The sequence below is a fragment of the Gymnoscopelus braueri genome, assembly GCF_963280865.1.
Source record: "Gymnoscopelus braueri genome assembly, chromosome: 4".
NCBI classification, from domain to species: domain Eukaryota; kingdom Metazoa; phylum Chordata; class Actinopteri; order Myctophiformes; family Myctophidae; genus Gymnoscopelus; species Gymnoscopelus braueri.
Window position 1 is genome coordinate 33,210,860 of NC_137605.1, and position 27,139 is coordinate 33,237,998.

Below are 27,139 nucleotides of genomic sequence, written 5' to 3' on the forward strand. Positions count from 1 at the left end.
AAAAGATGAAGATACCACATTGTTTTTCATTTGATTTGGACAACCAATATAGACAGCTCATATCACGTCTTACTGTATACATATACTACCATAGACAATGAAAAGTCTGATCCTTTGACGCTGATGTCTAGACAGATATCAGTAAACTCTACAGTAATGGCAACAAATAAACAATCTTCCCATTGTTTCAGTGTTTAAACCCATGATGAAGAGCACAACAAGGACTGACTGATGAATGATCCATGTCTCACCTTGCTAGTGTTGTCTTCAGGATTCAACTTATCTCCATCTCTTGTATGTATACACATGTGTTTCTTCAACCTGTCCGGACGATCGAAGCTCTTCGAGCATAGAAGGCAAGGGTGGGGTCCTGGCTGTCCTTTGTGCTTTCTTAAATGATCTTTCAAAGATGACGATCGGGTGAAAATCTTGTCACACAGTGAGCAGTGGAGGTCTGCATCTGCATCTCCTGTATGTATACACATGTGTTTTTTCAACCTGCCCGGACGATCGAAGCTCTTCGAGCATAGAGGGCAAGGGTGGGGTCCTGGCTGTCCTTTGTGCTTTCTTAAATGATCTTTCAAAGATGACGATGAGGTGAAAATCTTGTCACAAAGTGAGCAGGAGTGGAGGTCTGCATCTGCATCTGCATCTCCTGTATGTATACACATATGTTTTTTCAACCTGCCCGGACGATCGAAGCTCTTCAAGCATAGAGGGCAAGGGTGGGGTCCTGGCTGTCCTTTGTGCTTTCTTAAATGATCTTTCAAAGCTGACGATGAGGTGAAAATCTTGTCACACAGTGAGCAGGAGAGGAGGTTTCCCTTTGTGTGAGATTTTTTGTGATCACTCAGCCCTGTCCTTGTAGCAAAGTGTTTGGGGCATGCAGGGCAGTGGTAGGGTTTTTCTCCTGTGTGCGACCTTTCATGTTCTAATAAAAGCTGTCTTCGGGTGTAGCCTCTACTGCATACAGAGCACGAGTAAGGTTTCTCCCCGGTGTGCACTCTTTGGTGGACGACCAAATGTTCTTTCTGCTTGAATCGCTTGCCACAGAATGGACAGCTGAACGGTCCGTCCCCCGAGTGTGCTGCCCGAATGTGGCGCTGCAAATGGTAAGGTCTGGTATATGATTTCCCACAAACTGAACAATGGTGAGGACCTTTCATTTTGCAGTTTTCTTGCTTCAACTCGCCTTCAGCTGATGGACAAGGATTCTCAGTGTCAGAAACAATCCTGCCTCCTGTAAGAAACAAACTCATGTTGTTAATAAAACGATTTTTTACAATGAGCAAAAAGTAACCAATGCGGAAGAGAGGTTTCCGGCAGACACAGGTCAAAATCTTAACAACAGTAATGTATGTTTTTTGGACTTAATATATTTCTTCACCTTCATCGTCATCATCATCAAGTTGCTGACTGTCTTTCGTGCTCTCGTCTGTATCTTCCTCTTCTCCGAATGAGTCTTCATGATCCGTTTCTCCTTCCTCCATTTACTCAACTGGGTTCCTCAGATGACAGAACAAGGACCTCCGGCACAGACGGATCTGCAGTTTATTTATCAGCACTAGGCATGAAAAACAGGAGAGAATGGAATACCAGGCATCATTTTACAATTCTGGTCTAAATGTATGACCATGATCTTGAATTCAGATCCATCTTAAGCTGGGCTCAAACTAGGAAAATTGGGCCGATTTAGTGTCTGAATTCATCCCTCCCGTTAATCGTGGTTGGTTATGTTCCAGATTTAAGGCTGGATGGAACCGATTACCGTAATGTTAGTTTTTCTTTTTACAGATAAAATCTTTAAACTTCCAGATGTGCTTGACGTTTAGAATTTAAAATATTTTTTGAGTGGAGGAGACATTGCATTTTGTTCAAACAGGTCACACACATTTCCACTGCAGATTAAAGGGCTGCATCTTTTTCAGTGTCAACATTGTCCATCAGTCTGTGGTCATTCATTGAGTGACAAATTAATGTATTCCATAGTTTGCTTACAGCAATAGTATCTTCCTATAACCCAGCGATCCTGTGGTTGAAAAACAACCAGGCTGCTTCTTCCAATTCCCCACACCAAACTCCAGGGTTCTCACATTCCTCATTTACTCTCAAAGAAGAAAACTGTTATATCCGTATATGCAACAATACAGAGTTGTTTTTTTTATAATCAGAAGACAAAAACAGATCATGTATATATGGATACCCTCTCAACCGTCTCATGCTTATTGAAAACTCATTTGAAATGTAAATGCGTGAATGCTCATTCTCTGACACCAATGTACAGGTTCCAACTAGTGGAGTACAGAATACAGATTTAACCTTCTGGGCCACAGTAAGTCATGTTTGGATCGATTCCGTCTTAGCTCCATGCACTCGAGCACTGGAGGCCTCAAATCTCAATACAACTTCCAACGATAGAGATTATGAGGTGGTTTCCATCTCATTACTAGGATTTTCTTTGCTGCCGTTAAACCAGCCAACAGAACTCTCTTCTTACTTCTGCAGTGTTAAGCTTAGAGATTAATCATCATTTAATAATAGAATGTGTGGCAGACAGGGTATATATATATATTTTTTTTTTAAATAATGCAAAACGCAGGCATGTGGCTCTCTCTCTCTCACACACCCGAAAATAGCCGATCTACAAGTGGTGACGCGTTATTAACTTGTGGATCAGCTATTTTTTTCTAATGTGTGCAGCAGAGCAACTATTAAGATTTATTTAAGAGTGGGCACCAAAACATTGTGGGAAACTCTATGTTAAATTTGCTATTTATTCCAAAATGTAAAAAAAAATAAAAAATTGGAAAATGGTAAATGGAAACGGTTCATCATTATCAGACCTAAATTTACCCTTCAATTTCTTGTTTATGACCATGATATGGCTAGCCCACAGGTTTTGTAGCAATACTAGCAAATAATAGGTCTTACATTTCAAATGTTCAAATGATGTATAGGCTTTCTTTACATTACTTTATACCATGTTCCAAAACATGCATTTCGATTCTTTATTGTTTAGATTTTTTTGAAAATAATTTGCAATATTGAGGTGCCCAGTGTTTAGGTGCCCTGTGCCCACTCTTCCGGTTACCTGTTACCATCTTGCCAATATTTGGAGTTAATAATGGCAAGATAACAACCCAAACCTAGTGACATTGTGCATTACATTTACATCCATGGCTTCTACACTAGTAGGGATTAGGGAAGATAGCTATGCTAATTTGCTATGAGAAATGTGCGCAGCGCTCGTTCAGGTTGACTCAACTCAACGGTACTGTGTATGAGCTATGAAGCCTAGAGAGGCTCGTCGTGAAGCGAATGAAAGAGTATCTAGGCGTGCGAGTGTTCACGCCAACCAGCCTCAAACTCAACTGTTCAGCATGAAAATGGTAAACGTATAATATTCGAACAAATATATATATATGCCTATTATTTGAGTCTCGAAACTCACCTCGTTCCAACTGCACTCTTCTTCGTCTGTTTCCGGTAAATTATTGGGTATCTGATCCGGTCAGAGCGGAAATAACTTTACGTCATCGCGCAGCCGGAACCCAAGACCGGAACCTCCGGTGCCGTACACCTCCAAAATGATTACCATAATTTAAATGTGTTTAGTTTCGTATAATCGTTTGGTTTCTTTTGGTATAATAATCGTTTGGTATGTCCATCTTTTGTTGTACCGGAACCCACCACCGGAACACTTTAGTTTTGTTGCCTGGTGACGTGAGGTTAGCAAATCTAGCAAACAGTTGGCGTACTGCCTCCCAATGTTGGGGTTAAGGTACTGCCCCATGCGTACACCAGTGGTTCTCAAAAGTGGGGGCCATCCGGGGACACCCCGGCCCCGGCGGTCTTTGAGAGGGTTCCAGGGGGTCCCCAATAAGTTTAACCACTTTAACCAGATAAACCTCAGCTGATTCTATGCGAATGCACGCATTGTGAGCTTGTTGATCTGGTTTAAATAAATAATAATACATAGAAACATTTGGAATATTTCTGAAACGTTTTAACAATGCAAATCTTGTACGGGTGTCCCTGGCACAAAATATTTTCAGATGGGGTCCGCAGTCAAATACAGTGGGATCCGTGACCGTAACATAAAAGAGTTTGAAAACCATACAGGCTCTACAGACAGAAGAGAAGGGAAATAAGTAATAATTAGTTATGTGTCGAGACAAAAAAAGGGATTATTTTATATTGGTGTGAAGCTGACATAAATTATATACCCAATAGGGACTAAAATTGTGTATAATGCGTATGCACATTACATTTAGGATATTGAATGCTTTACACACACACACATGAAAGATGTAATTTGTGTGTAATTTGTGTTTCCTGCTGCTGAGCTGAACTGGAACAGGAAACTGGTATGCCACCTTCTGGAAACCTGTGACTACAGTTGCAATTACATTTATAATTTAGGCATTTAGCAGACACTCTTAACCAGAGTGACTTACAATAAGCAAAGTAAACCATTTGGTACATCAAAAGCAGAGAGACAGTGTAGTGCCTAAGTAAACGTTAACATTGTGGTCAAGAATGCCTAAGTAACAAAAACATGAGAACAAATCCATGCATGGTCGTCATAACTATGTGCTACGGGTTCGGCACAGAACAGATAAGCCACATAAGTAACTCCACTAAATGTATTACTTTTTTATTTCACTTCATTTTAAAATGGAAGTCAGTTGGGCTCTGATCAGGCCGAAACCTTGCCCAAAATTGGAGTCATATATCAGACGACTGACATCACAGGCAGGCCACATGAATTTCGTGATCCACAATGGAGCCACGGTGTTACCAATGGGTGCGATCTGGAGTCCATGTGATCTTGTGTTTTTAGTTCAACCAAGTTCTGGATTAGATTAAAAGAGACTGCAATGAGGGGAAAAATGACATATTCACCTCAACCCTTAAAATAAATAGTCAGCGTTGTAAGCCATAGCCAAGACATAATAGTTTTGTTTATATAGAAAGAAATCATCAACTTTCTTGACACCAATGCCATAAATGTGCATTGACAGCAATGCTATAAATGTGCATTATCATTGTATCAAATAATAGTTCCAATGATACATCATACACCTACAACATTCAGCATTAGTTGACTATTGTTTTTTCTTCACTACATGACCACAGTCATATTTGCCTCTGACCACGGTCAGTTTGACACCTGGAAGGTCCTGCGTGTCCTGCCACCCTCCACCAGCACCACGTTGTGCTCCAGTAGGTTGTGTCCCTCCCAAGGAATGAAGACCACTGCCGAACCACAGAGAGGTGCAGTAATCATCAACAATCTGAAAACTTGCCGTGTAAAAGTGATGTCAACATTGGTCTCCACAACGACATCGACCCTGCAAAACAGAAATGATTATGAAGCTCAGACTTTGTAGCATTCGATAAACTGTCTTGAGGTCTAATGACCAGTCACTTTTTAAGGTCCCAGCAACAAAGCTGAAGACCCGGGGAGATGGATCATTTTCCGCCGTAGCACCCAAACTGTGGAACGAGCTTCCACCCCATGTTAGAGCATCTCAAACCCTGCCTGTGTTTAAATCACGTTTGAAACTCACTTGTACTCCTTGGCGTTCCAAAGTTCAGATTGAGAGTTGCTGTTTCCACTAGGCATTGTGTCTACATGTTGTCCTGTTTATTGTGTATTGTTTTGCTCTTGTTTATGTTTGTATTTTTTTGTTATTGAGTGTACAGCACTTTGGTTCAACACTGTTTTAAATGTGCTCTATAAATAAAGTACATTGTTTCATGAATTATCGATGCCGATTGCTTGTCAATACAATCTTAGCTTGACGTATGAAAATTATTAGCCTGGGATCAATACCATTTTCGGGTTTCGGATCCGGTCTGAAACTGAAATAACTTGACGTCATCAAGCGGCCGGAACACACGACCGAAACCTTCGGTGCCGATACACAAGCTCATAGCCCGGCACTCGGTGCCGCGCTATGAGCTTGTATATCTGCATAATCGTTTATTTTGGTATAATAATCGTTTGGTATGTCTTTTAATCTTTTATTGTAACTCGTAGCGCGACTAGCAAGACCAAACTGGTTCATTCGCATTATGTGAGGAACCAAAACAATGCAACGCCAACCGGAACACGATTGTTTTTTTCCTTTTGTCTGAACCGGATCACACGGCTCAGTTTTAGAATGAATACCAGAATTTCCTCCGTGGTGGAAAGCCTGGTGACGCGAGGTTATTCGATCCTGGTTGCTTGTCAACAAAATAGCTTAAATTGTTTGAAGCTCATTACCAACTGTCCTTGCAGGCAACTAATAGGTTCCCATGGCTGAAGTTATGTGGCATTATCTCTACAAATCATGCTTATCATGACTAGATAATTAATTTCTAACATAATAATGACAACGTAATGACATATGGTTATGGCATTGTTGCTGTATACAAATAACCCATACAGTTAACTCCATCTATTGTGGTCTTCACATGCCACACAAGAATTCAAGACAACGTGGAATTATCTTTAAAAAGTTTAACTCAACAAGATGAAGCTCAACTTTTAACCTATTAAAATGCACTGATGCCCCCTAGTGGAATGGTATTTTGCAGAGTGAAGTACTCTGCCATGGTGGAGTCCTCACTGTAATAGCAAAAGTGCATGTTATGCATGTTACAGTAGGTAATTTGACCTACATTTACCTGCATAAGTTGAAGTGTGTGTGTGTGTGTGTGTGTGTGTGTGTGTGTGTGTGTGTGTGTGTGTGTGTGTGTGTGTGTGTGTGTGTGTGTGTGTGTCACATACTGCAATCATTAATAACATATCAGGCCACCAAAGACAGGGACAGTCTACTTTATTGACCCTATTTGGTTTCTGCATTCTTTACCACCACCAACACCCCCCCCCCCCCCCCCAAGTGAGTGCTGTTGTTTGGAAAAATATGCATGTACTAGAAAAAAAGTTCTTAATGTAAGGGTTTATATAAAGAGTACCATCCTTTGTAAAGTTGAAAACTGAGATTAAACTATTATAGAAACCAATCATAATTAAAACCCTTACAAGGCGCTGGTGTCGCCGCAGGGCGCTGGAAAAGCTGAAGCTCCTCTCACAGACCATGCAGGTGTAGGGCTTCTCCCCTGTGTGGATCCTCTGGTGCTCAGTCATGTGGACCTGCTGGGTGAAGTTTTTCCCACAGGTAGGACATTGGTAAGGACGCTCCCCTGAGTGGATCCTCAGGTGTTTCACCAGCGCTGAGGCCTTCTGACAGTCTCTGCCGCACACTGGACAGCAGTGTTTTGGTTTGCCATTGTTGCCTTCCTGGCTCTCCGTACAGCCATTTTGGTCTGACAAAGGTGGCAAGACGGTGAAGTGTTATGATGGATGACAAATACTACTACTGATAGTTTAGTTTTAATATGTGATCATCACTCCTAGTCCTAATTTGTTTCCACTTACCGATTATAACAGGCTTCCAGTTCTCTTCCTCACCATCTGAATTAATCAAACCACTGACATCACCCTCCTCGTTCTCCGTTTTGATTTCCACATCCAAAACGGAACCTTTTTCCCTGTTTGAGTCACCATGGTTACCAAATTTGGGTGCTGAGGTGAAGGACTCCGAGGTGTTGAATTGGCCATCTGCATCCTGAAAAAAAAGACAATGCACCATTTCTCCATGAAATTTATATTACTAGAGGTTCGGGCTGTTGTGCGGCCCTCATAACAACATCACACTGCCAATCCGACCAAATGTCTGAGTCATAGTGTTTGGGGCTTTGTCAGAGTACCTGTAGTACCCGTCCGTCTGTGTCTCTTTTGTGCCCATATATGGATATGTCTGTTTCCGTCTGTCTACCTGTGTCCCTTTTATGCCCATATATGGAGATCCCTGATGTCATCAGTATATGCCCATATATTGGAATGCCCATATATGGGCATATTGGTTGGATCGGCGTAGAGCCGTATAGTTGTGGCTTCTCCGTTCACTTCATCAGCACCGACAGTATGAGGGGACTTGGGAATTGACAGAATGACAAAATTGTGGGGGAATTGGAAAAAGGAAAAAATAATACAAGGCTTAGAGATTGTCCTCAGTCTGTAGTTGAGAAGAAGCGACTTTAGAGACTTTAAAGTCTTTTTTTTGGGGGGGGGGGGGGGGGGGTGTTCATTCACATATATTTAAACTGTGTCATGAGAACATCCTCACGATAAATGGTTATCAAGTGATTATTTTTTGAAACAAGGTCTATTTTTCACCGCAAAAAGCATCAACCAGTATGAATGAGACATCGGCAAATATAGTCTGATGTAAAATATTCACCAATGCACTTTCGGATCGTTTATACATGCACTCTGTGAGTGTAAACCTTAAAGGGCAAAGAGAAGAGATTGATGTTGTGTAGTTTCCTTGCCATGGATTGCTATGTGGATTATAAATTGATCATCTAAAATAGTCAAAACACGTCTCAAAGTCACTCTTTTAGCACACAAAAAAAAATTTATTTGACTAATACCACTACTGCTATTGGTACTAGAGCCAAATGTGTTGGTATGTGACAACACTAACTTGTACAAGAACAGAATGATCCATCTCTCACCTTGCAAGTGTTCTCTTCAGGATTCAACGTATCTCCATCTTCTGTATGTATACACATGTGTTTCTTCAGCAAGCCCGGACGATTGAAGCTCTTACAGCACAGAGGGCAAGGGTGGGACTTCTGTCCTGTGTGCAAGCGCAAATGATCATTCAAAGATGACAATGATGTGAAAACTTTGTCACAGAGAGAGCAGGGGTGAAGGTTTTTCTCTGTGTGAGACGTATCTCCTGTGTGTATACCCATGTGTTTCTTCAACAAGCCCGGACGATTAAAGCTCCTCCAGCATAGAGGGCAAGGGTGGGGTCCTGGCTGTGCTTTGTGCTTTCTCACATGATCTTTCAAAGATGTTGATGAGTTGAAAACCTTGTCACACAGTGAGCAGGAGTGGAGGTTTTCCTCTTTATGAGATTTTTGGTGCTCTTTCAGCCCTTTCGTTGAAGCAAAGCGTTTGGGACATGCAGGGCAGTGGTACGGTCTTTCTCCTGTGTGTGTCCTTTCATGTTCTAATAAATGCCGTCTTCGGATGAAGCCTTTCCTGCATACAGAGCAGTGGTACGGTCTCTCTGAGGTATGTCTCAGCAGCTGGTGCCTCTTCAGACAGCCTAGCTGTGCATAACTCTCTCCACACTCGGAGCACGAGTAAGGTCTCTCCCCAGTGTGCACTCTTTGGTGGACGACCAGGCTTGATTTCTGGCTGAATCTTTTGCTACAGTACGGACAGCTGTACGGTTTGTCCCCCAAATGTGTTGTCATGTGGCGCTCCATATTTGAACGTTTAGTGAACGTTTTCTCACAAACTGAACAATGGTGAGGACCTTTTATTTTGCGTTTTTTCTGCTTCAAATCGCCTTCCGCTGATGGACAAGGATTCTCAGTGCCAGAAACAATACCCCCTCCTGTAAGAAACAAACTGACAATGTTAATAAGACGTCGTTCTCTTTTTACAATGAGGAAAAAGTAACCAATGCGAAAGATGCCAAAGTCTTAACAGTATTATGAATGTTTTTGATCAATCCTAATTTGCTGCCACTTAACAATTATAACAGACTTCCAGTTCTCTTCCTCACCATATGAATTAATCAAACCGCTTACAGAACCCTCCTCGTTCTCCATTTTGATATCCTCATCCAAAACTGAACCTATTCCCCTGTTTGAGTCACCATGGTTACTAAATTTGGGTGCCGAGGTGAAGGAATCTGAGGTGTTGAATTGGCCATCTGCATCCTGGGAAAAAAGACAATGCACGTTTAATCTTCATATTACACACACACACACACACACACACACACACACACACACACACACACACACACACACACACACACACACACACACACACACACACACACACACACACACACACACACACACACACACACACACACACACACACACACACACACACACACAGTATACGAGTGCATGATACCAAGCTGGTATAGTGGGGCAGTCGGGTGGTGGAGATAGGTGTTGGCCGGGCATTCCAATAAACACAATTAGTCCTGTTTTCAGGAGGGAAACCAAGGGAGGGCAATTTCTGTCACTGCACTAGACACCTACAGGTTGGTCAGGGTGCCTGATAAGTGGGAAGCTGTACAAGAAAAGAATAGTGTGTGTGCATCATCATGCTCGGTGAAACGCAATGCCATTGTCTGGTGAGAAGAAGCTGACTGGCTGGGCATCACGTGTTGTATGTTACTCGTGGTTGCCTAATGCCTACAACCTCACTAACAAACCAACAAGTAGGGGTCAGCACTGACGAGGGACTACAATACGAGGGGACTCAGGGAATTGACGGATTGACAAAATGGGGGGGGGGGGGGGGGGGGGTTACAGTGCAAATACACTTTGCTAGAGCTTTATGTTGTGTACTTTCCTTGCCGTGTTGTAACAACAAAAAAAATCAGATATCTTCCTCTGTGGATTAGAAATTGATCATCTAAAATAGTCTCATCAACTTACATTGCACAATGAAACACCTCTCTAAGTCACTCTTTTAATGCATTCAAAGTAGATCCAATTGTGTTGAATCATAGTTTCAGTGTTAAAACCCATGATGAAGAGCACCATCCATGTCTCACCTTGCTAGTGTTGCCTTCAGGTTCTAATGTGTCTTCACCTCCTGTATGTATACACATGTGTTTCTTCAGCAAGCCCGGACGATTGAAGCTCTTCCAGCACAGAGGGCAAGGGTGAGACTTCTGTCCTGTGTGCAGACGCAAATGATCATTCAAAGATGACAATGATGTGAAAACTTTGTCACAGAGAGAGCAGGAGTGAAGGTTTTTCTCTCCATCTCCTGTGTGTATACACATGTGTTTCTTCAGCAAGCCCGGACGATTGAAGCTCTTCCAGCATAGAGGGCAATGGTGGGGTCCTGGCTGTCCTGTGTGCTTTCTCAAATGATCTTTCAAAGTTGACGATGAGGTGAAAATCTTGTCACACAGTGAGCAGGAGTGGAGGTTTTCCTTTGTGTGAGATTTTTGGTGATCACTCAGCCCTGTCCTTGTAGCAAAGCGTTTGGGACATGAAGGGCAGTGGTAGGGTCTTTCTCCTGTGTGTGTCCTTTCATGTTCTAATAAATGCCGTCTTCGGACGAAGCCTCTCCTGCATACAGAGCAGTGGTAAGGTCTCTTTGAGGTATGTCTCAGCAGTTGGTGCGTCTTCAGACAGCCTTGCTGTGCATAACTCACTCCACATTCAGAGCATGAGTAAGGTCTCTCCCCAGTGTGCACTCTTTGGTGGACGACCAGGCTTGTTTTCCGCTTGAATTGCTTTCCGCAGACGGTACAGTCATACGGTCTGTCCCCCGAGTGTGTTGCCATGTGGCGCAACACATGGCAAGGTCTAGTAAATGATTTCTCACAAACTGAACAATGGTGAGAACCTTCCAATTTGTTGTTTTCCTGCTTCAAATCACCTTCTGCTGATGGACATGGATTCTCAGTGTCAGAAACAATACACCCACCTGTAAGAAACAAACTCACGTTGTTAATAAGACACTTGTCATTGTTTTTTACAATGAGCAAAAAGTTGCGGAAGAGAGGTTTCCGGCAGACACAGCTCAAAATCTTAACAGAAATGAATGTTTTTTGGACTTAATATTTCTTCCCCTTTATCACCTTTATCAATAAGTTGCTGACTGTCTTTCATACTCTCGTCTGTATCTTCCTCCTCTCCGAATGTGTCTTCATGATCAGTTTCTCCTTCCTCCATTTACTCAACTGGGTTCCTCAGATGACAGAACGGACGGATCTGCAGTTGATTTATCAGCTCTAAGCTTCATGAAAAACAGGAGAGAATGGAATACCAGGCATCATTTTACACTTCTGGCCTAAATGCATGACAATGATCTTGAATTCAAATCTATCTTAAGCTGAGCTCACACTAGGAAAATTGGGCCGATTTAGTGTCTGAGTTCATCCCTCCCAATAGTCGTGGGTGGTTATGTTCCAGATTTGAGGCTGGATGGAACAGATTACCCTTATGTTACGGGTTTACAGATTCAATCTTTAAACCTCCAGATGTGCTTGACGTTTAGGATTTAAAATATTTTTTTGAGCGGAAATAATACAAAACGCAGGCATGTGGCTCTCGCTCTCACAAACACTCAAAAATAGCTGATCTACAAGCGGTGTGACGTGTTGTGAACTTGTGGATCGGCTATTTTTTTCAAATGTATGCAGCAGAGCAACTACTGAAGGTTTCTTTAAGAGTTGGCACCTAAACATTGTGGGCACCTCGATATTAAATTGGCAATTTATTGCAAATCTTTTTTTAAAGACAGTCGATCATTATCAGACCTAAATTTACCCTTTAACTTCTTGTTTATGACCATGATATGGCTAGCCCACATGTTTAGTTAATTATCTTAAATTTCAAATGTTCAAATGATGTACATGCCTACTTTACATTATTTCATACCATGTTCCATGTTGATTTTTTGTTAAATAGCCAATTTAATAATGAGGTGCCCACAGTGTTTAGGTGCCCACTCTTCCGGTTACCATTTTGCTAGTCTTAGCTACCACCCCCCCAGATTGCCCTGTAATGTCAGCAGCAAAGCCCGTACTTCTCCAAACATGTACAAATACAAAATATAAAGTGCTTACCCACGTGCCCCAAATGTTAACTCGGTGTCCGGCGTGTTTGTGCAATGTATTAGTCCATATTGTTCAATAAAGAAGTGTTTTAATCCCGTCTGTGGCCGAACGCCATTTGCCCCCCCTCCCCCTCGTTTACTTCCTGTTTACATCGAGTTAAATTCCGGATGCGCCCCGTCACTACCGCCCATCGGGAACATCCGACAGAGTCGGCCACAGACGGGATTAAAACACTTCTTAATTGAAAAATATGGACTAATACATTGGACAAATACTCCGGACACCGAGTTAACATTTGGGCCACGCGGGTAAGCACCTTATATTTTACATTTGTACATGTTTGGAGAAGTACGGGCTTTGCTGGTGACATTTCAGGGCAATCTGGGGTGGGGGGGGTAGCTAAGACTCTCGTAGAGATAAAAAATGACAAAAATCGATTAAATACATCTACGAGAGTCTTGATCTAAGGTTCCCATCTTACCGATATTTGGAGTTAATAATGTCAGGGTAACAACCCAAACCTACACTAGTAGGGAAGATAGCTGTGCTAATTTGCTATGAGAAATGTGTTCAGCGCTCGTTCAGGTTGACTCAACTCAACGGTACTGTGTATGAGCTATGAGGCCTAGAGGCTCGTCGTGAAGCGGCCGAGCAAGCACGTTTTAGGTGAGTATCCACGCCAACCAGCCTGAAACTCAACAGTTCAGTATGAAAATGGTAAACGTATAATGTTTGAACGAATATATTTATTTGCATTTTATTTGAGTCTGTTCGAAACTCACCTCGCTCCAACGGCACACTTCTTCTTCTTCTGTTTCCGGCAAATATATAGCTAGCAGCAAAGCGTTGTCGTACTGCCTCCCACTGTTGGGGTTAAGGTACTGCTCCATCATCCTCCATGCGTACACCAGTGGTTCTCAAAAGTGGGGGCCATCCGGGGACACCCCGGCCCGGGGGTCCTTGAGAGGGTTCCAGGGGGTCCCCAATGCAATCAGTTTAACCACTTCAACCCTATACCTCAGATAGTTGAATAAGCTCACAACGACTTGCGATGCCATGTGAATGCTACGCGTTGTGAGCTTGTTGATCTGCTGTTTAAATAAATAATAAAACAGAAACATTTGGAATGTTTCTGAAACGTTTTAACAATGCAAATCTTGTATGGGTGTCCCTCCCTGGCACAAAACATTTTCAGATGGGGTCCACAAATACATTGGGGTCTGTGACTTTAAAGAGTTTGACAACCACAAGTCTACACTACAGGCTCTACAGACAGAAGAGAAGAGAAATAAAGAATAATTAGTTATGTTTTGATACAAAAAAAGGGGGATTAGTTCATATTGGTGTGAAGCAAACATAAATTGTATTTCCAATAGGGGCTAAAATTCTGTATATGTATGCACATTACGTTTAGGATAATTGAATGCTTAACACACATAGGTGTAATTTGTGTTTCCTGCTGCTGAACCAATTAAATGAAGGTATGGGACACTGAACTGGAACAGGAAACTGGTATGCCACCTTCTGGAATCCTGTGACTAGTTACAATTAAATGTATAATTTAGGCATTTAGCAAACGCTCTTAACCAGAGCAACTTACAATTAGCAAGGTAAACCCATATGGTACATTAAATGCAGAGAGAGTGTAGTGCCTCAGTAAACTTTAACATCGTGGCCAAGAATGCCTATGTAACAAAAACATGGCATACATCAGACATCAGAGGCTACATGAATTTCGAGATCCACAATGGAGCCATGGTGTTACCAATGGGATCTAGAGTCCACGTGATCTTGTGTTCATTAAAGAGACTGTAATGAGGAAAACAATGGATATATTTTTTCACCTCAACCCTTAAAATAAATAGTCAGCGTTGTAAGACATAGTTTCGTTTATATAGAAAGAAATTATCAACACCAATGCCATAAAATGGGCATCATCAATGCATTAAATAATAGTCCTAATGATACATTATACACCCACCACATTCAGCATTAGGAGACTATTGTTTTTTCTTCACTACATGACCAGTCATATTTGCCTCTGACCACAGTCAGTTTGACACCTGGAAGGTCCTGTGTCCTGCCACCCTCCACCAGCACCACATTGTGCACCTGTAGGTTGTGTCCCTCTCCAGGAAGGAAGACCACTGCTTCTTTCCCGTTAGACAGACGAACTCTGGCCAGTTTCGTTTCTTGGGCTTTCAGTTGAGGACGACCGAATGTAGCACAGACAGGTTTAGGTGATTTGGGTTTCCCTTGACGGTGCATTTGGTTCAGGGTTGCCATGATCTTGATAAGGTCCGGTCCCGCCCATGTGGAGGAAGACTGGGACACTGCAGATATTGTATGTACAACACTTAAATGATCAAATTAGAAACTGGTATAGCCTTTTTAAACAACAAACCAGAAATATGAATCCCTTTAATTATCAATAAAGATATACAAGAAACATACCAGACAATAATTGAAGACAGGATTATAATATGAGAATAAAACAAGTAAACATCCTTAAGCTCTTTCTCATTGACACCCTTCCCTGTTTAAGGCCACCTCCAGGGAACCTCCTTCGTAACAGTTCACATTAATGCTTGCCTTTTCTGTCACACAAATTGAAATATCCACTACCAGCACCACAATACAGAAACAATACAGAAAATGCCATTTCATAAATGGTTGATCATATGGATTGTCTCTTTCCATCCGACTTCCTGTAACAAGTGTTCTGCTATACATACAGTAATTGTACACTAATATGACAATCAGCCTATGAAAAATGTAACACAGCAAGTATGATTGAATTTAAAGCAGAGTTGGTTCTGTGAGATTTGCCAATCAAACAGAACTAAAGACAGGTACTATGAGCTGCTGGACACATTCCTTCATTTCAAATTGAAACATAATTTCATACTTATACTTATGAGTCAATTCATTGTACTTTAACAAACTGAAAACTTGCCTTGCTAAAGTGATCCCATGACATCGTCCCTGCAAAACAAACAAAACAAAAGTTAACTCAATCTATTATGGTCTTCACATGCCACACAAGAATTCCAGACGACGGTTGGACTTATCTTTGTAAAAATATTTAACTCAATAAGATGAAGCTCAACTTTTAACCTATTAAAATACACTGCTGCCCCATAGTGGAAAGGTATTTTGCAGTGTGAAGCACTCTGCCATGGAGCTCTCACTGTGTACTAGCAAAAATGATGAAATGCATGTTACAGTAGGTAATTTACCCCCCCCCCCCCCAGTGGCGTAACGCAGAATCGCGGGGCCTCCCCGCGGGATTTTCACGTGAGGCCCAGTACATGCACGCGCGCTGCGCGTGCACAACCCCGCACGCGCGTGCTTAAAATTTCGGGTCTAATTCGGGTCTAATTCAGTCTAATTCGGGTCTAATTCGGTTCTATTTGACCAATATAAATCAACTTTTTTCTTTTTTTTTGCTGTAAAAATATTTTTAACCGTGCAGGCGGGGCCCCCCTGCTAGTGGCCCCCCTGCACCGCATCACTTGCTACCCCTCAGTTACGCCACTGCCCCCCCCCCCTGCCAAGTGCTGCAATTTTGGATAAAAATATGCATGTACTACAATAAAGTTCGTAATGTAAGGGTTTATACAAACAGTACCATCCTTTGTAAAGTTCAAAACTGAGATTAAGCTATTACAGAAACCAATCATAATTAAAACCCTTACAAGGCGCTGGTGTCGCCGCAGGGCACTGGAAAAGCTGAAGCTCCTCTCACAGACCATGCAGGTGTAGGGCTTCTCCCCTGTGTGGATCCTCTGGTGCTCAGTCATGTGGACCTGCTGGGTGAAGTTTTTCCCACAGGTAGGACACTGGTAGGGACGCTCTCCTGAGTGGATCCTCAGGTGTTTCACCAGCGCTGAGGCCTTCTGACAGTCTCTGCCGCACACTGGGCAGCAGTGCTTTGGTTTGCCATTGTTGCCTTCCTGGCTCTCCGTGCAGCCATTTTGGTCTGACGAAGGTGGCAAGATGGTAAATAAATGTAATGATGGATGACAAATACTGCTACTGATAGTTTAGTTTGAATATAGGATCATCACTCCTAGTCCTAATTTGCTGCAACTTACCGATTATAACAGGCTTCCAGCTCTCTTCCTCACCATCTGAATTAATCAAACCGCTGACACAACCTTCCTCGTTCTCCGTTTTGATATCCACATCCAAAACGGAACCTTTTTCCCTGTTTGAGTCACCATGGTTACCAAATTTGGGTGCTGAGGTGAAGGAGGTGTTGAATTGGCCATCTGCATCCTGAAAAAAAAGACAATGCACAATTTCTTCATGAAATTTATATTACTAGAGGCCACGTAGCGGCCCGAACATCGACAGTTCGTACCTACGTCACACTGCCGATCCAACCAATAGGTTTGAGTCATAGTGTTGGGGGCTTTGTCAGAGTATCCATAGTAGAGGCCTGTCTTTGTCTCTTTTGCGCCCATATATGGAGATGTCTGTTTCTGTCTGTCTACCTGTGTCTCTATAATAGCCATATATGGAGATATGCATCTATCAGTCATTGTTCCCTTTTATGCCCATATATGGGCCCTGATGTCATCAGTATATGCACATATATTGAAATGCCCATATTGGTTGGATCAGCGGTTCTGGACAACTGGATATCTGAACTACTCGATGGCGGGAACCGCAATCCCTCGAGTCCTTGCCGCTGCGTGCGCCAAGTTTGAAGTCGGTCGGGTCCCATATATGCACATGGCCATATATGGGCATAGCGGTCGGATCTTTGGCTCTGGACAACTCTGTATCTATCAGTCCTTGGCCCTTCTATGCCCATATAAGGAGATCGCTGATGTCATCAGTATATACTGTATGTACTATATATGGAGCTGACTGATTTGTTTGTGGCAGATGCCATGACGACACATTGATGTTAGACAACACACTCCATATTTGGGCGTAGCTGCATTGGGAACTCCTTCTATTGCTGAATCATAGGTCCGCCTGCCCGCCGGACGGCTGACCCTCCCATTAGCCAATTTTAATATAGGTTAGAAGCGGACTGAAGGGGCATCACATGTTTCGTATGTGACACGTGGTCGCCTAAAACCTCACTAACAAACGGGACTACAGTATGAGTGGACTTGGGAATTGACAGAATGACAAAATTGGGGGGGAAATATTCACCAACGCATTCATATCATTTATACATGCGCTCTGTGAGTGTAAACCTTAGAGTGAAAAGAGGTTGATGATGTGTAGTTTCCTTGCCATGTTGTAACTCCAAATATTTGTGAGATATCTTGCTATGTGGATTAGAAATTGATCATCTAAAATAGTCAAAACACGTCTCAAAGTCACTCTATTAGCACATAAACAAACGCCAAAAACATTTATGGATAATTATGGATACCCCTACTGCTATTGGTACTGCCGCCAAATGTGTTGGTATGTGACAACACTAACTTGTACAAGAGCTGGGCAATTATTGTAAGCTCGAACAGATGTGGAACTAAAGCCACAATTACCAAGGGAATTGCAATCAAAAGCTTCTAAGCAATTTAGTCAATCATGCATTTTTGTCAAACAAATATATTCATGGCAAAAATGCAGAAATTCACCTGGTCCTGTCCACCTGATGGCAGTGAACCATTCATAGAGAGTGACTCTGTGATGACTCCTTCCCTTTTGTGGATTGTTTGGTGCTTTCTGAAAGCTTTCTTGGTGGAGAATCTTTCCTTGCACAGATCACACTGGTACCGTCCAGTATGGGACATCATCACATGTTCCTGCAGGCTGGATTTTGTGGTGAAACCACTGTCACAGATCTCACACACATGCTGCAGCCCACTCCGATGGAGGAGATTGTGCTGATCCAGTTTCTCAGGTGTTCGATTGGGTGTTTCCTTTAAAAATATGAAGATACCACACTGTCTTTCATTTGGACAATCAATATAGACAACTGCATACCATGCCTATCTGTAAAAGAAAACTACTGTATACATAATATGTATACTATACTAGTATTATATTATACTACAATAGACAATGAAAAGTCTGATCCTTCATCGCAGATGTCTTTAAACTCTACATTAATGGCAACAAAGAAACAATCCTCCCATTGTTTCGGTGTTTAAACCCATGACGAAGAGCACCAGGATTGACTGATGAATGATCCATGTCTCACCTTGCTAGTGTTCTCTTCAGGATTCAACGTATCTCCATCTACTGTATGTATACACATATGTTTCTTCAGCAAGCCGGGACGATTGAAGCTCTTCCAGCACAGAGGGCAAGGGTGGGACTTCTGTCCTGTGTGCAAGCGCAAATGATCATTCAAAGATGACAATGATGTGAAAACTTTGTCACAGAGAGAGCAGGAGTGAAGGTTTTTCTCTGTGTGAGATTTTTGGTGATCCCTCAGCACTGTCGTTGAAGCAAAGCATTTGGGACATGAAGGGCAGTGGTAGGGTCTTTCTCCGGTGTGCGTCCTTTCATGTTGCCTTAAATTTCGTTTATCGATGAAACCTCTCCCACATACAGAGCAGTGGTACGGTCTTTCTGAGGCATGTCTCAGCAGCTGGTGCCTCTTCAGACAGGCAATCTGTGGATAACTAACTCCACACTCAGAGCACGAGTAAGGTTTCTCCCCAGTGTGCACTCTTTGGTGGACGACCACATGTTCTTTCTGCTTGAATTGCTTGCCACAGAATGGACAGCTATACGGTCTGTCCCCCGAGTGTGCTGCCCGAATGTGGCGCTCCACATGGTAAGCTCTAGTAAATGATTTCCCACAAACTGAACAATGGTGAGGACCTTTCATTTTGCAGTTTTCCTGCTTCAAATTACCTTCTGCTGATGTACAAGGATTCTCAGTGTCAGAAACAACACCCCCTCCTGTAAGACACAAACTCACGTTGTTAATAAGACACTTATCGTTCTTTTTTTTAAATGAGCAGAAAGTAACCAATATGGAAGTTAGGTTTCAGGCAGACTCAGGCCAAAATCTTAACAGTAGTACTAGTAATATGAATGGTTTTGATAAATCCTAATTTGCTGCCACTTAACGATTTTAAACAGGCTTCCAGTTCTCTTCCTCACCATATGAATAAGTCAAACCACTGACAGGACCCTCCTCATTCTCCATTTTGATATCCTCATCCAAAACTGAACCTTTTTCCCAGTTCGGGTCACCATAGTTACCAAATATGGGTGCTGAGATGAAGGAATCAGAGGTGTTGAATTCGCCATCCGCATCCTGAAAAAAAGGACGACAATGCACCATTTAATCTATCTATCTATAGTATATACACGTATACTGTGTGTGTGTGTGTGTAATATATATATATATATATATATATACCATTCTTGAGAATCGGGACAAAACCTTTATTAAATTTATTTATATATTCTTCAATTATGCCAGGAAAATATATTTTAAAAGATCAAAGTGTTGACTATTAAACCATGTAATGGGCCAACCTCCCTTACAAAAAAACACATTTAAAAAAAAGTTGATGGCAAAAGTACATTCTTACACCTATCAATACACATGGTTAGTTTTTATGCTTTTAACAAAAAACAAACAAAGAAACAATCTTCCCATTGTTTCAGTGTTTAAACCCATGATGAAGAGCACAACGACTGACTGATGAATGATCGATGTCTCACCTTGCTAGTGTTGTCTTCAGGATTCAAAGTATCTCCATCTCCTGTGTGTATACACATGTGTTTCTTCAACAAGCCTGGACGATTAAAGCTCTTCCAGCATAGAGGGCAAGGGTGGGGTCCTGGCTGTCCTTTGTGCTTTCTCAAATGATCTTTCAAAGATGTTGATGAGCAGAAAACCTTGTCACACAGTGAGCAGGAGTGGAGGTTTTCCTCTGTGTGAGATTTTTGGTGCTCCTTCAGCCCTGTCGTTGAAGCAAAGCGTTTGGGACATACAGGGCAGTGGTAGTAGGGTCTTTCTCCTGTGTGTGTCCTTTCATGTTGTATTAAATATCGTCTTTGGATGAAGCCTCTCCTGCATACAGAACAGTGGTACGGTCTCTCTGAGGTATGTCTCAGCAGCTGGTGTCTCTTCAGACAGCCTAGCTGTGCATAACTCTCTCCACACTCAGAGCACGAGTAAGGTCTCTCCCCGGTGTGCACTCTTTGGTGGACGACCAGGCTTGCTTTCTGTGTGAATCGCTTGCTACAGTACGGACAGCTGTACGGTTTGTCCCCCGAATGTGTTGCCATGTGGCGGTCCATATTCGAACGTTTAGTGAATGCTTTCCTACAAACTGAACAATGGTGAGGACCTTTTATTTTGCAGTTTTCCTGCTGCAAATCGCCTTCTGCTGATATACAAGGATTCTCAGTGTCAGAAACAATACCCCCTCCTGTAAGACACAAACTGATATTGTTAATAAGACACATAGTTATTTTTTTACAATGAGAAAAAGTAACCAATGCAGAAGTTTCCAGCAGACTCAGCCCAAAATCTTAACAGTGTTATGAATGGTTTTGATCAATCCTATTTTGCTGGCACTTAACGATGATAACAGGCTTCCAGTTCTCTTCCTCACCATATGAATTAATCAAACCGCTGACAGAACCCTCCTCGTTCTCCATTTTGATATCCTCATCCAAAACTGAACCTTTTCCCCTGTTTGAGTCACCATGGTTACCAAAGTTGGGTGCTGAGGTGAAGGAATCAGAGGTGTTGAATTGGCCATCTGCATCCTGGGAAAAAAAGACAATGAACCATTTAATCTTAATATACACACACACACACACCATATATATATATATATATATATATATATATATATATATATATATATATATATATATATATATATATATACCGTAAATTTCGGACTATAAGCCGCGACTTTTTTCCCATTTTTCGACCCTGCGGCTTATATAACGGTGCGGCTTATCTATGGATTTTTACAGCTAACGGCCACTAGGGGACCTCCTAAATCTATGGATTTTACACCCGCGGCTTATAGTCCAGTGCGGCTTATATATGTTCCAAACATTCAATTTAGCTGCTGCGGCTTATAGTCAGGTGCGCCTTATAGTGCGAAAATTACGGTATATATATATATATATATATATATATATATATAGAGAGAGAGAGAGAGAGGCCAATAGATCTAGAGTTTGGGTCGCTACACGGCCCTCACACCTACACTGTCTGGTGAGAAGAAGCTGCTGCAGGGCTTCACATTACACGTGGTCGCCTACAACCTCACTAACAAACCAACAAATAGGGGTCAGCACTGACTAGGGACTACAGTACGAGGGGACTCTGGGAATTGACAGAATTACAAAATGGGGGGGGGGATTCATATCTACTGCTGACGTGCAAAGACACTTTGTTAGAGGTTTATGTTAGTTTCCTTGCCGTATTGTAACTCAAAATATTTGTATCTTTCAGCTCATAAACAAACGCAAACAAAGTTGATTATTTTGACTAATTAATGACCAATGGATATACCTCTGCTGGCTGCTGCTATTGGTACTACAGCCAAATGTGTGGATCTAAAGCCAAAATCACCCTTATCTGCTACTACAATTAGGAAAAAAAAAGAAACGAAATACAATCAAGAGGTTCTATGCAATTTAGTCAATGCATTTGTCAAAATGTGTAAATTCACCTGTTCCTGTCCACCTAATGGCAGTGAACCATTCATGGTGAGAGTGACTCTGTTCCTCTTCCCTTTTGTGGATTGTTTGGTGCTTTCTGAAAGCTTTCTTGGTGGAGAATCTTTCCTTACACACCTCACACTGGTACCGTGTAGGACAACCAACATAGACAAGTGCATACCACGTCTTTCTGCAAAAGGCAACTACAGTACACATACTACCAACAGACAATGAAAAGTCTGATCCTTTGTCGCAGATGTCTTGACAAATATCTGTAAACTCTACAGTAATGGAAACAATCTTCCTATCGTTTCAGTGTTTAAAGCCATGATGAAGAGCACAAGGACTGACTGATGAATGATCTATGTCTCACCTTGCTAGTGTTGTCTTCAGGATTCAACGTATCTCCATCTCCTGTGTGTATACACATGTGTTTCTTAAGCAAGCCGGGACGATTGAAGCTCTCCCAGCATAGAGGGCAAGAGTGGGGTCCTGGCTGTCCTTTGTGCTTCCTCACATGATCTTTCAAAGATGATGATGAGGTGAAAATCTTGTCACACAGTGGGCAGGAGTGGAGGTTTTCTTTTGTGTGAGATTTTTGGTGATCGCTCAGCCCTGTCCTTGTAGCAAAGCGTTTGGGACATGAAGGGCAGTGGTAGGGTCTTTCTCCTGTGTGTGTCCTTTCATGTTCTAATAAATGCCGTCTTCGGATGAAGCCTCTCCTGCATATAGAGCAGTGGTACGGTCTCTCTGAGGTATGTCTCAGCAGCTGGTGTGTCTTCAGACAGCCTAGCTGTGCATAACGCACTCCACACTCGGAGCACGAGTAAGGTTTCTCCCCGGTGTGTATTCTTTGGTGGACGACCACATGTTCTTTCTGCTTGAATCCCTTGCCACAGAATGGACAGCTGTACGGTCTGTCCCCTGAGTGTGCTGCCCGAATGTGGCGCTCCACATGGTAAGCTCTAGTAAATGATTTCCCACAAACTGAACAATGGTGAGGACCTTTCATCTTGCAGTTGCCTTGCTTCAAATCACCTTCTGCGGATGGACAAGGATTCTCAGAGTCAAAAACATTATCTGTAATAAACAAACTCACGTTCTTAATAAGACACTTATCATTATTTTTTACAGTGAGCAAAAAGTAACCAATGCGTAAGAGAGGTTTCCGGCAGACACAGCCCAGAATCTTAACAACAGTATTGAATGTTTTTTGGACTCAATATTTCTTCACCTTCATCACATTTATCAATATGACTGTCCTTCGTACTCTCGTCTGTATCTTCCTCTTCTCTGAAAGCGTCTTCACGATCTGTTTCTCCTTCCTCCATTTACTCAACTGGGTTTCTCAGATGACAGATGACGGATCTGCAGTTGATTTAGCAGCACTAGGCTTCATGAGAAACAGGAGAGAATTGCATTTTGTTCAATATATAAATATACAGTATCATATAAGCAGAAAAAAACAGATCACACAAATTTCCATTGTGTGACCATTTTCTGTGGTCATTGAGTAACAAATGAAGGTATAGTCTGTGGTCATTGAGTGACAAATGAATGTATTCCATAAACCATAGTTTCCTTAGAGCAATAGTAGTAGTATATCTTCCTATAACCCAGCGATCGTGTGGTTGCAAATCAACCCAGGCCGCTTCTTCTAAGCCTCCACACCAAACTCCAAGGTTCTCACATTCCTCATGTACTCTCAAAAAATAAAACAGTTATATACGTATACGTATATGCAACAATAGTTTTTTTTTTTACAATCACAAGACAAAAACAGATCATGCATATGGATACCCTCTGAACCTTCTCATGCTTATTGAAAAACTCATTACATTTAAATGGGTAAATGCTCATTCTCTGACACCCATGTACAGGTGTTCAAACCATAGAGGTTCAAACTAGTTGAGTACATATTCAACCCTCTGGGCCACAGTGAGTAATATTTGGATCGGTTCTGTCTTGGCTCCCTGCTCGAGCACTGGAGGCCTCTAATCTCAATATAGCTCTGGTCCATAGAAGGAGTTGATTGATTGATTGATGTACTTTATTTAGTAAGACATGAGAACAACAGTACATGGAAGTACAAATTCACAATACAAGGTCTACTAAACTGGAAGTCTCATAAAGCACTAAGCTTGTTTAAAATGAGATACCCACGCACACAAATCATGATGACAGCCGTTGCCCGCACACCCCCAGTAGCCTCTCGTCTCTAGTAAAAATTAAATAAAAAAAAAACACTTTCACTTCACTACTCACCAAAACAAAGACGGTTTTAAAGTGTTGAAAGACTACTTTCTTTAGTGGGAACACTCAAATGGATTTTTTTCTATTAACAAGATCTGTAGGGGGCGCAGTGGAGTAACTAAAACATTTTCCCATCCAGTGGACTTTTATTTTCTGGCCAAAAAGTGTATTTTAGAGGTGAGGTGAGGGGCTCCGTGTGTTCCCACTGAGGACAGTAGGCTTTCAACATCTTAAAACCGTCTTTGTGTTGGTGAGTAGCGAAAGTGTATTTTTTTATTTTTACTAGAGAGATGCTGCGCTACCGGGGGTGTGCGGGCAAGTGGTTAACGGCTGATAAGTAACATAGCGTTAAGGAGAACTCCTTCTAACGCTATGTACCACAGCTAATCTCAAATTCCAACGATATATTGAGATTATGAGGTGGTTTCCATCATGGGATTTTCTTTGCTGCCGTTAAACCAGCCAGCAGAACTATCTTCTTACTTATGCAGTGTAAAGCTTAGAGATGAATCATTATTTAATAATAGAATGTTTTTTTTATCGATTCTATCATAGAGAAATAATGCAAAACGCAGGCGGTAGGCATGTGGCTGCCAAACGCTCTCGCTCTCTCTCTCTCTCTCTCTCACACACACACACTCGAAAATAGCTGATCTACAAGTGGTGTGAGGCGTTGTAAACTTGTGGATCGGCTATTTTTTCTAATGTGTGCAGAGCAAGATTTCTTGCCGTATGTAGTAAGAGTGGGCACTGGGCACCTAAACACTGTGGGCACCTCGATGTTAAATTGGCTATTTATTCCAAAATGTAAAAAAATAATTGAAAGTAATAAACCTGTAATAAACCTGTGTGTGGGCCATATGGCCCACACACAGGTTTTGTAGACATTTGTAGCAAATAGGTCTTAAATTTCCAATGTTAAAATGTAAATGCCTACTTTACATTATTTCATACCATGTTCCAAAACATACATTTTTATTCTTTTTTAATTTTTTTAAAAGAATAGCCAATGAGGTGCCCAGTCTGCCCAGTGTTTAGGTGCCCACTCTTCCGGTTACCATCTTGCCAATATTTGGAGTTAATGTCAAGATAACCCAAACCTAGTGACATTGTGCATTACATCCATGGCTTCTACACTAGTAGGGAAGATAGCTATGCTAATTTGCTATGAGAAATGTGTTCAGCGCTCGTCCAGGTTAACTCAACGGTAGGCCTACTATGTATGAGCAATGAGGCCTAGAGGCTCGTCGTGAACTGTTTAGCATGAAAATGGTAAACGTATTAAGTTTGAACAAATATATACATTTTCATTTTATTTGAGTCTCGAAACTCACCTCACTCCAGCTGCATTCTAAATCTTCGTTTTCTATCAAATAATACTGTAACTAGCAAACCGTTGGCGTACTGCCTCCCACTGTTGGGGTTAAGGTACTACCCATACACCAGTGGTTCTCATATGTTCTCAGAGCTGGAACAGGAAACTAGTATGCCACCTTCTGGAAAGGAAACCTGCGACTACAGTTACAATTCAATTTATAATTTAGGCATTTAACACACGCTCTTAACCAGAGTGACTTACAATATGTACATTTTAAATACATTTGAACATTTTGGTCAAGAAAGACAAGCCTAAGTAACAAAAACATGAGAACAAATACACACATTGGCCGTCAGAACTAAATTAGGTTAAGTGCTACTGGTTCGGCATAGAACATACAAACCACATTTGATTATGGAACTCAATGGGGCTCTGATCAGGCTGAAAACAAAATTAGAGTCATATCAGACGGCTGAAATCACAGGCTGGCCACATGAATTTCGAGTTCTACAATGGAGCCACGCTGTTACCAATGGGATCTGGAGTCCACATGATCTTATGTTTTTAGTTCAACTAAGTTCTGGATTACTCCATATTAAAGAGACTGCAATGAGGGGGGAAAATGACATTTATTCACCTCAACCCTTAAAATAAATAGTCAGCGTTGTAAGCAGACAATAGTTTTGTTTGTACAGACAAATTATCAACTTTTTTGGCAAACACCAATGCCATAAAATGTGCATCATCAATGTATTAAATAATAGTCCCAATGATACATCATACACCCACCACATTCAGCATTAGGAGACTATTGTTTTTTCTTCACTACATGACCACAGTCATATTTGCCTCTGACCACAGTCAGTTTGACACCTGGAAGGTCCTGTGTCCTGCCACCCTCCACCAGCACCACGTTGTGCTCCTGTAGGTTGTGTCCCTCTCCAGGAATGAAGACCACTACTTCCTTCCCGTTAGACAGACGAACTCGGGCACATTTCCGATTTGCTGAGTTTGGTTTCTTGGGTTTCCGGATCATGGTCTTCAGAACCACTGCCTTCAGTTGAGGACGACTGAATGTAGCACCGACAGGTGTAGGTGGTGATTTGGGTTTCCCTTGACGGTGCATTTGGTTCAGAGTCGCCATTGTCCTGTTAAGGCATGGTCCTGTCCATGTGGAGGAAGACTGGGACACTGCAGAGATGTACAACACATAAGTATCAAATTAGAAAGTGGTATAGCTTTTGTAAACTTGCTTTTATAGCTTCAC

At 41.9% G+C, this 27,139-nt stretch overlaps 2 protein-coding genes across 11 annotated transcripts in view; both read right to left on the minus strand.

The window, feature by feature from the left end:
* The window catches only part of LOC308084801 (uncharacterized protein), a 31,542-nt gene extending 5,639 nt beyond the window's left edge, over positions 1 to 25,903 (minus strand). For 2 of the 10 annotated variants that reach the window (XM_080427689.1, XM_080427687.1), the window contains exons 1-10: positions 25,889 to 25,903; positions 23,536 to 23,694; positions 22,675 to 23,342; positions 21,233 to 21,389; positions 20,334 to 21,046; positions 19,764 to 19,920; positions 18,850 to 19,559; positions 18,284 to 18,568; positions 9,642 to 9,798; positions 252 to 1,240 (exon numbers count right to left, since the gene is read on the minus strand). In XM_080427689.1, the coding sequence (XP_080283815.1) occupies positions 252 to 1,240; positions 9,642 to 9,798; positions 18,284 to 18,568; positions 18,850 to 19,559; positions 19,764 to 19,920; positions 20,334 to 21,046; positions 21,233 to 21,389; positions 22,675 to 23,342; positions 23,536 to 23,632 (3,933 nt within the window). In that variant the 5' untranslated portion in view covers positions 23,633 to 23,694; positions 25,889 to 25,903. Of the gene's footprint in view, positions 1 to 251; positions 1,241 to 4,932; positions 5,355 to 7,036; positions 7,321 to 7,432; positions 7,623 to 8,574; positions 9,471 to 9,641; positions 9,799 to 14,768; positions 15,034 to 16,369; positions 16,660 to 16,774; positions 16,959 to 18,283; positions 18,569 to 18,849; positions 19,560 to 19,763; positions 19,921 to 20,333; positions 21,061 to 21,232; positions 21,390 to 22,312; positions 22,446 to 22,674; positions 23,343 to 23,535; positions 23,695 to 25,888 lie in introns of those variants that run through there. The other 8 variants (XM_080427690.1, XM_080427691.1, XM_080427688.1 and 5 more) reach the window with 8 other exon arrangements.
* A 579-nt stretch (positions 25,904 to 26,482) lies between these two features.
* LOC308083844 (small ribosomal subunit protein uS12m-like) overlaps positions 26,483 to 27,139 on the minus strand; it is a 2,076-nt gene continuing 1,419 nt past the window's right edge. Inside the window, exon 3 of the mRNA XM_080426249.1 lies at positions 26,483 to 27,063. Coding sequence (XP_080282375.1) covers positions 26,681 to 27,063 — 383 coding nt within the window. The 3' untranslated portion in view covers positions 26,483 to 26,680. The remainder of the gene's footprint in view (positions 27,064 to 27,139) is intronic.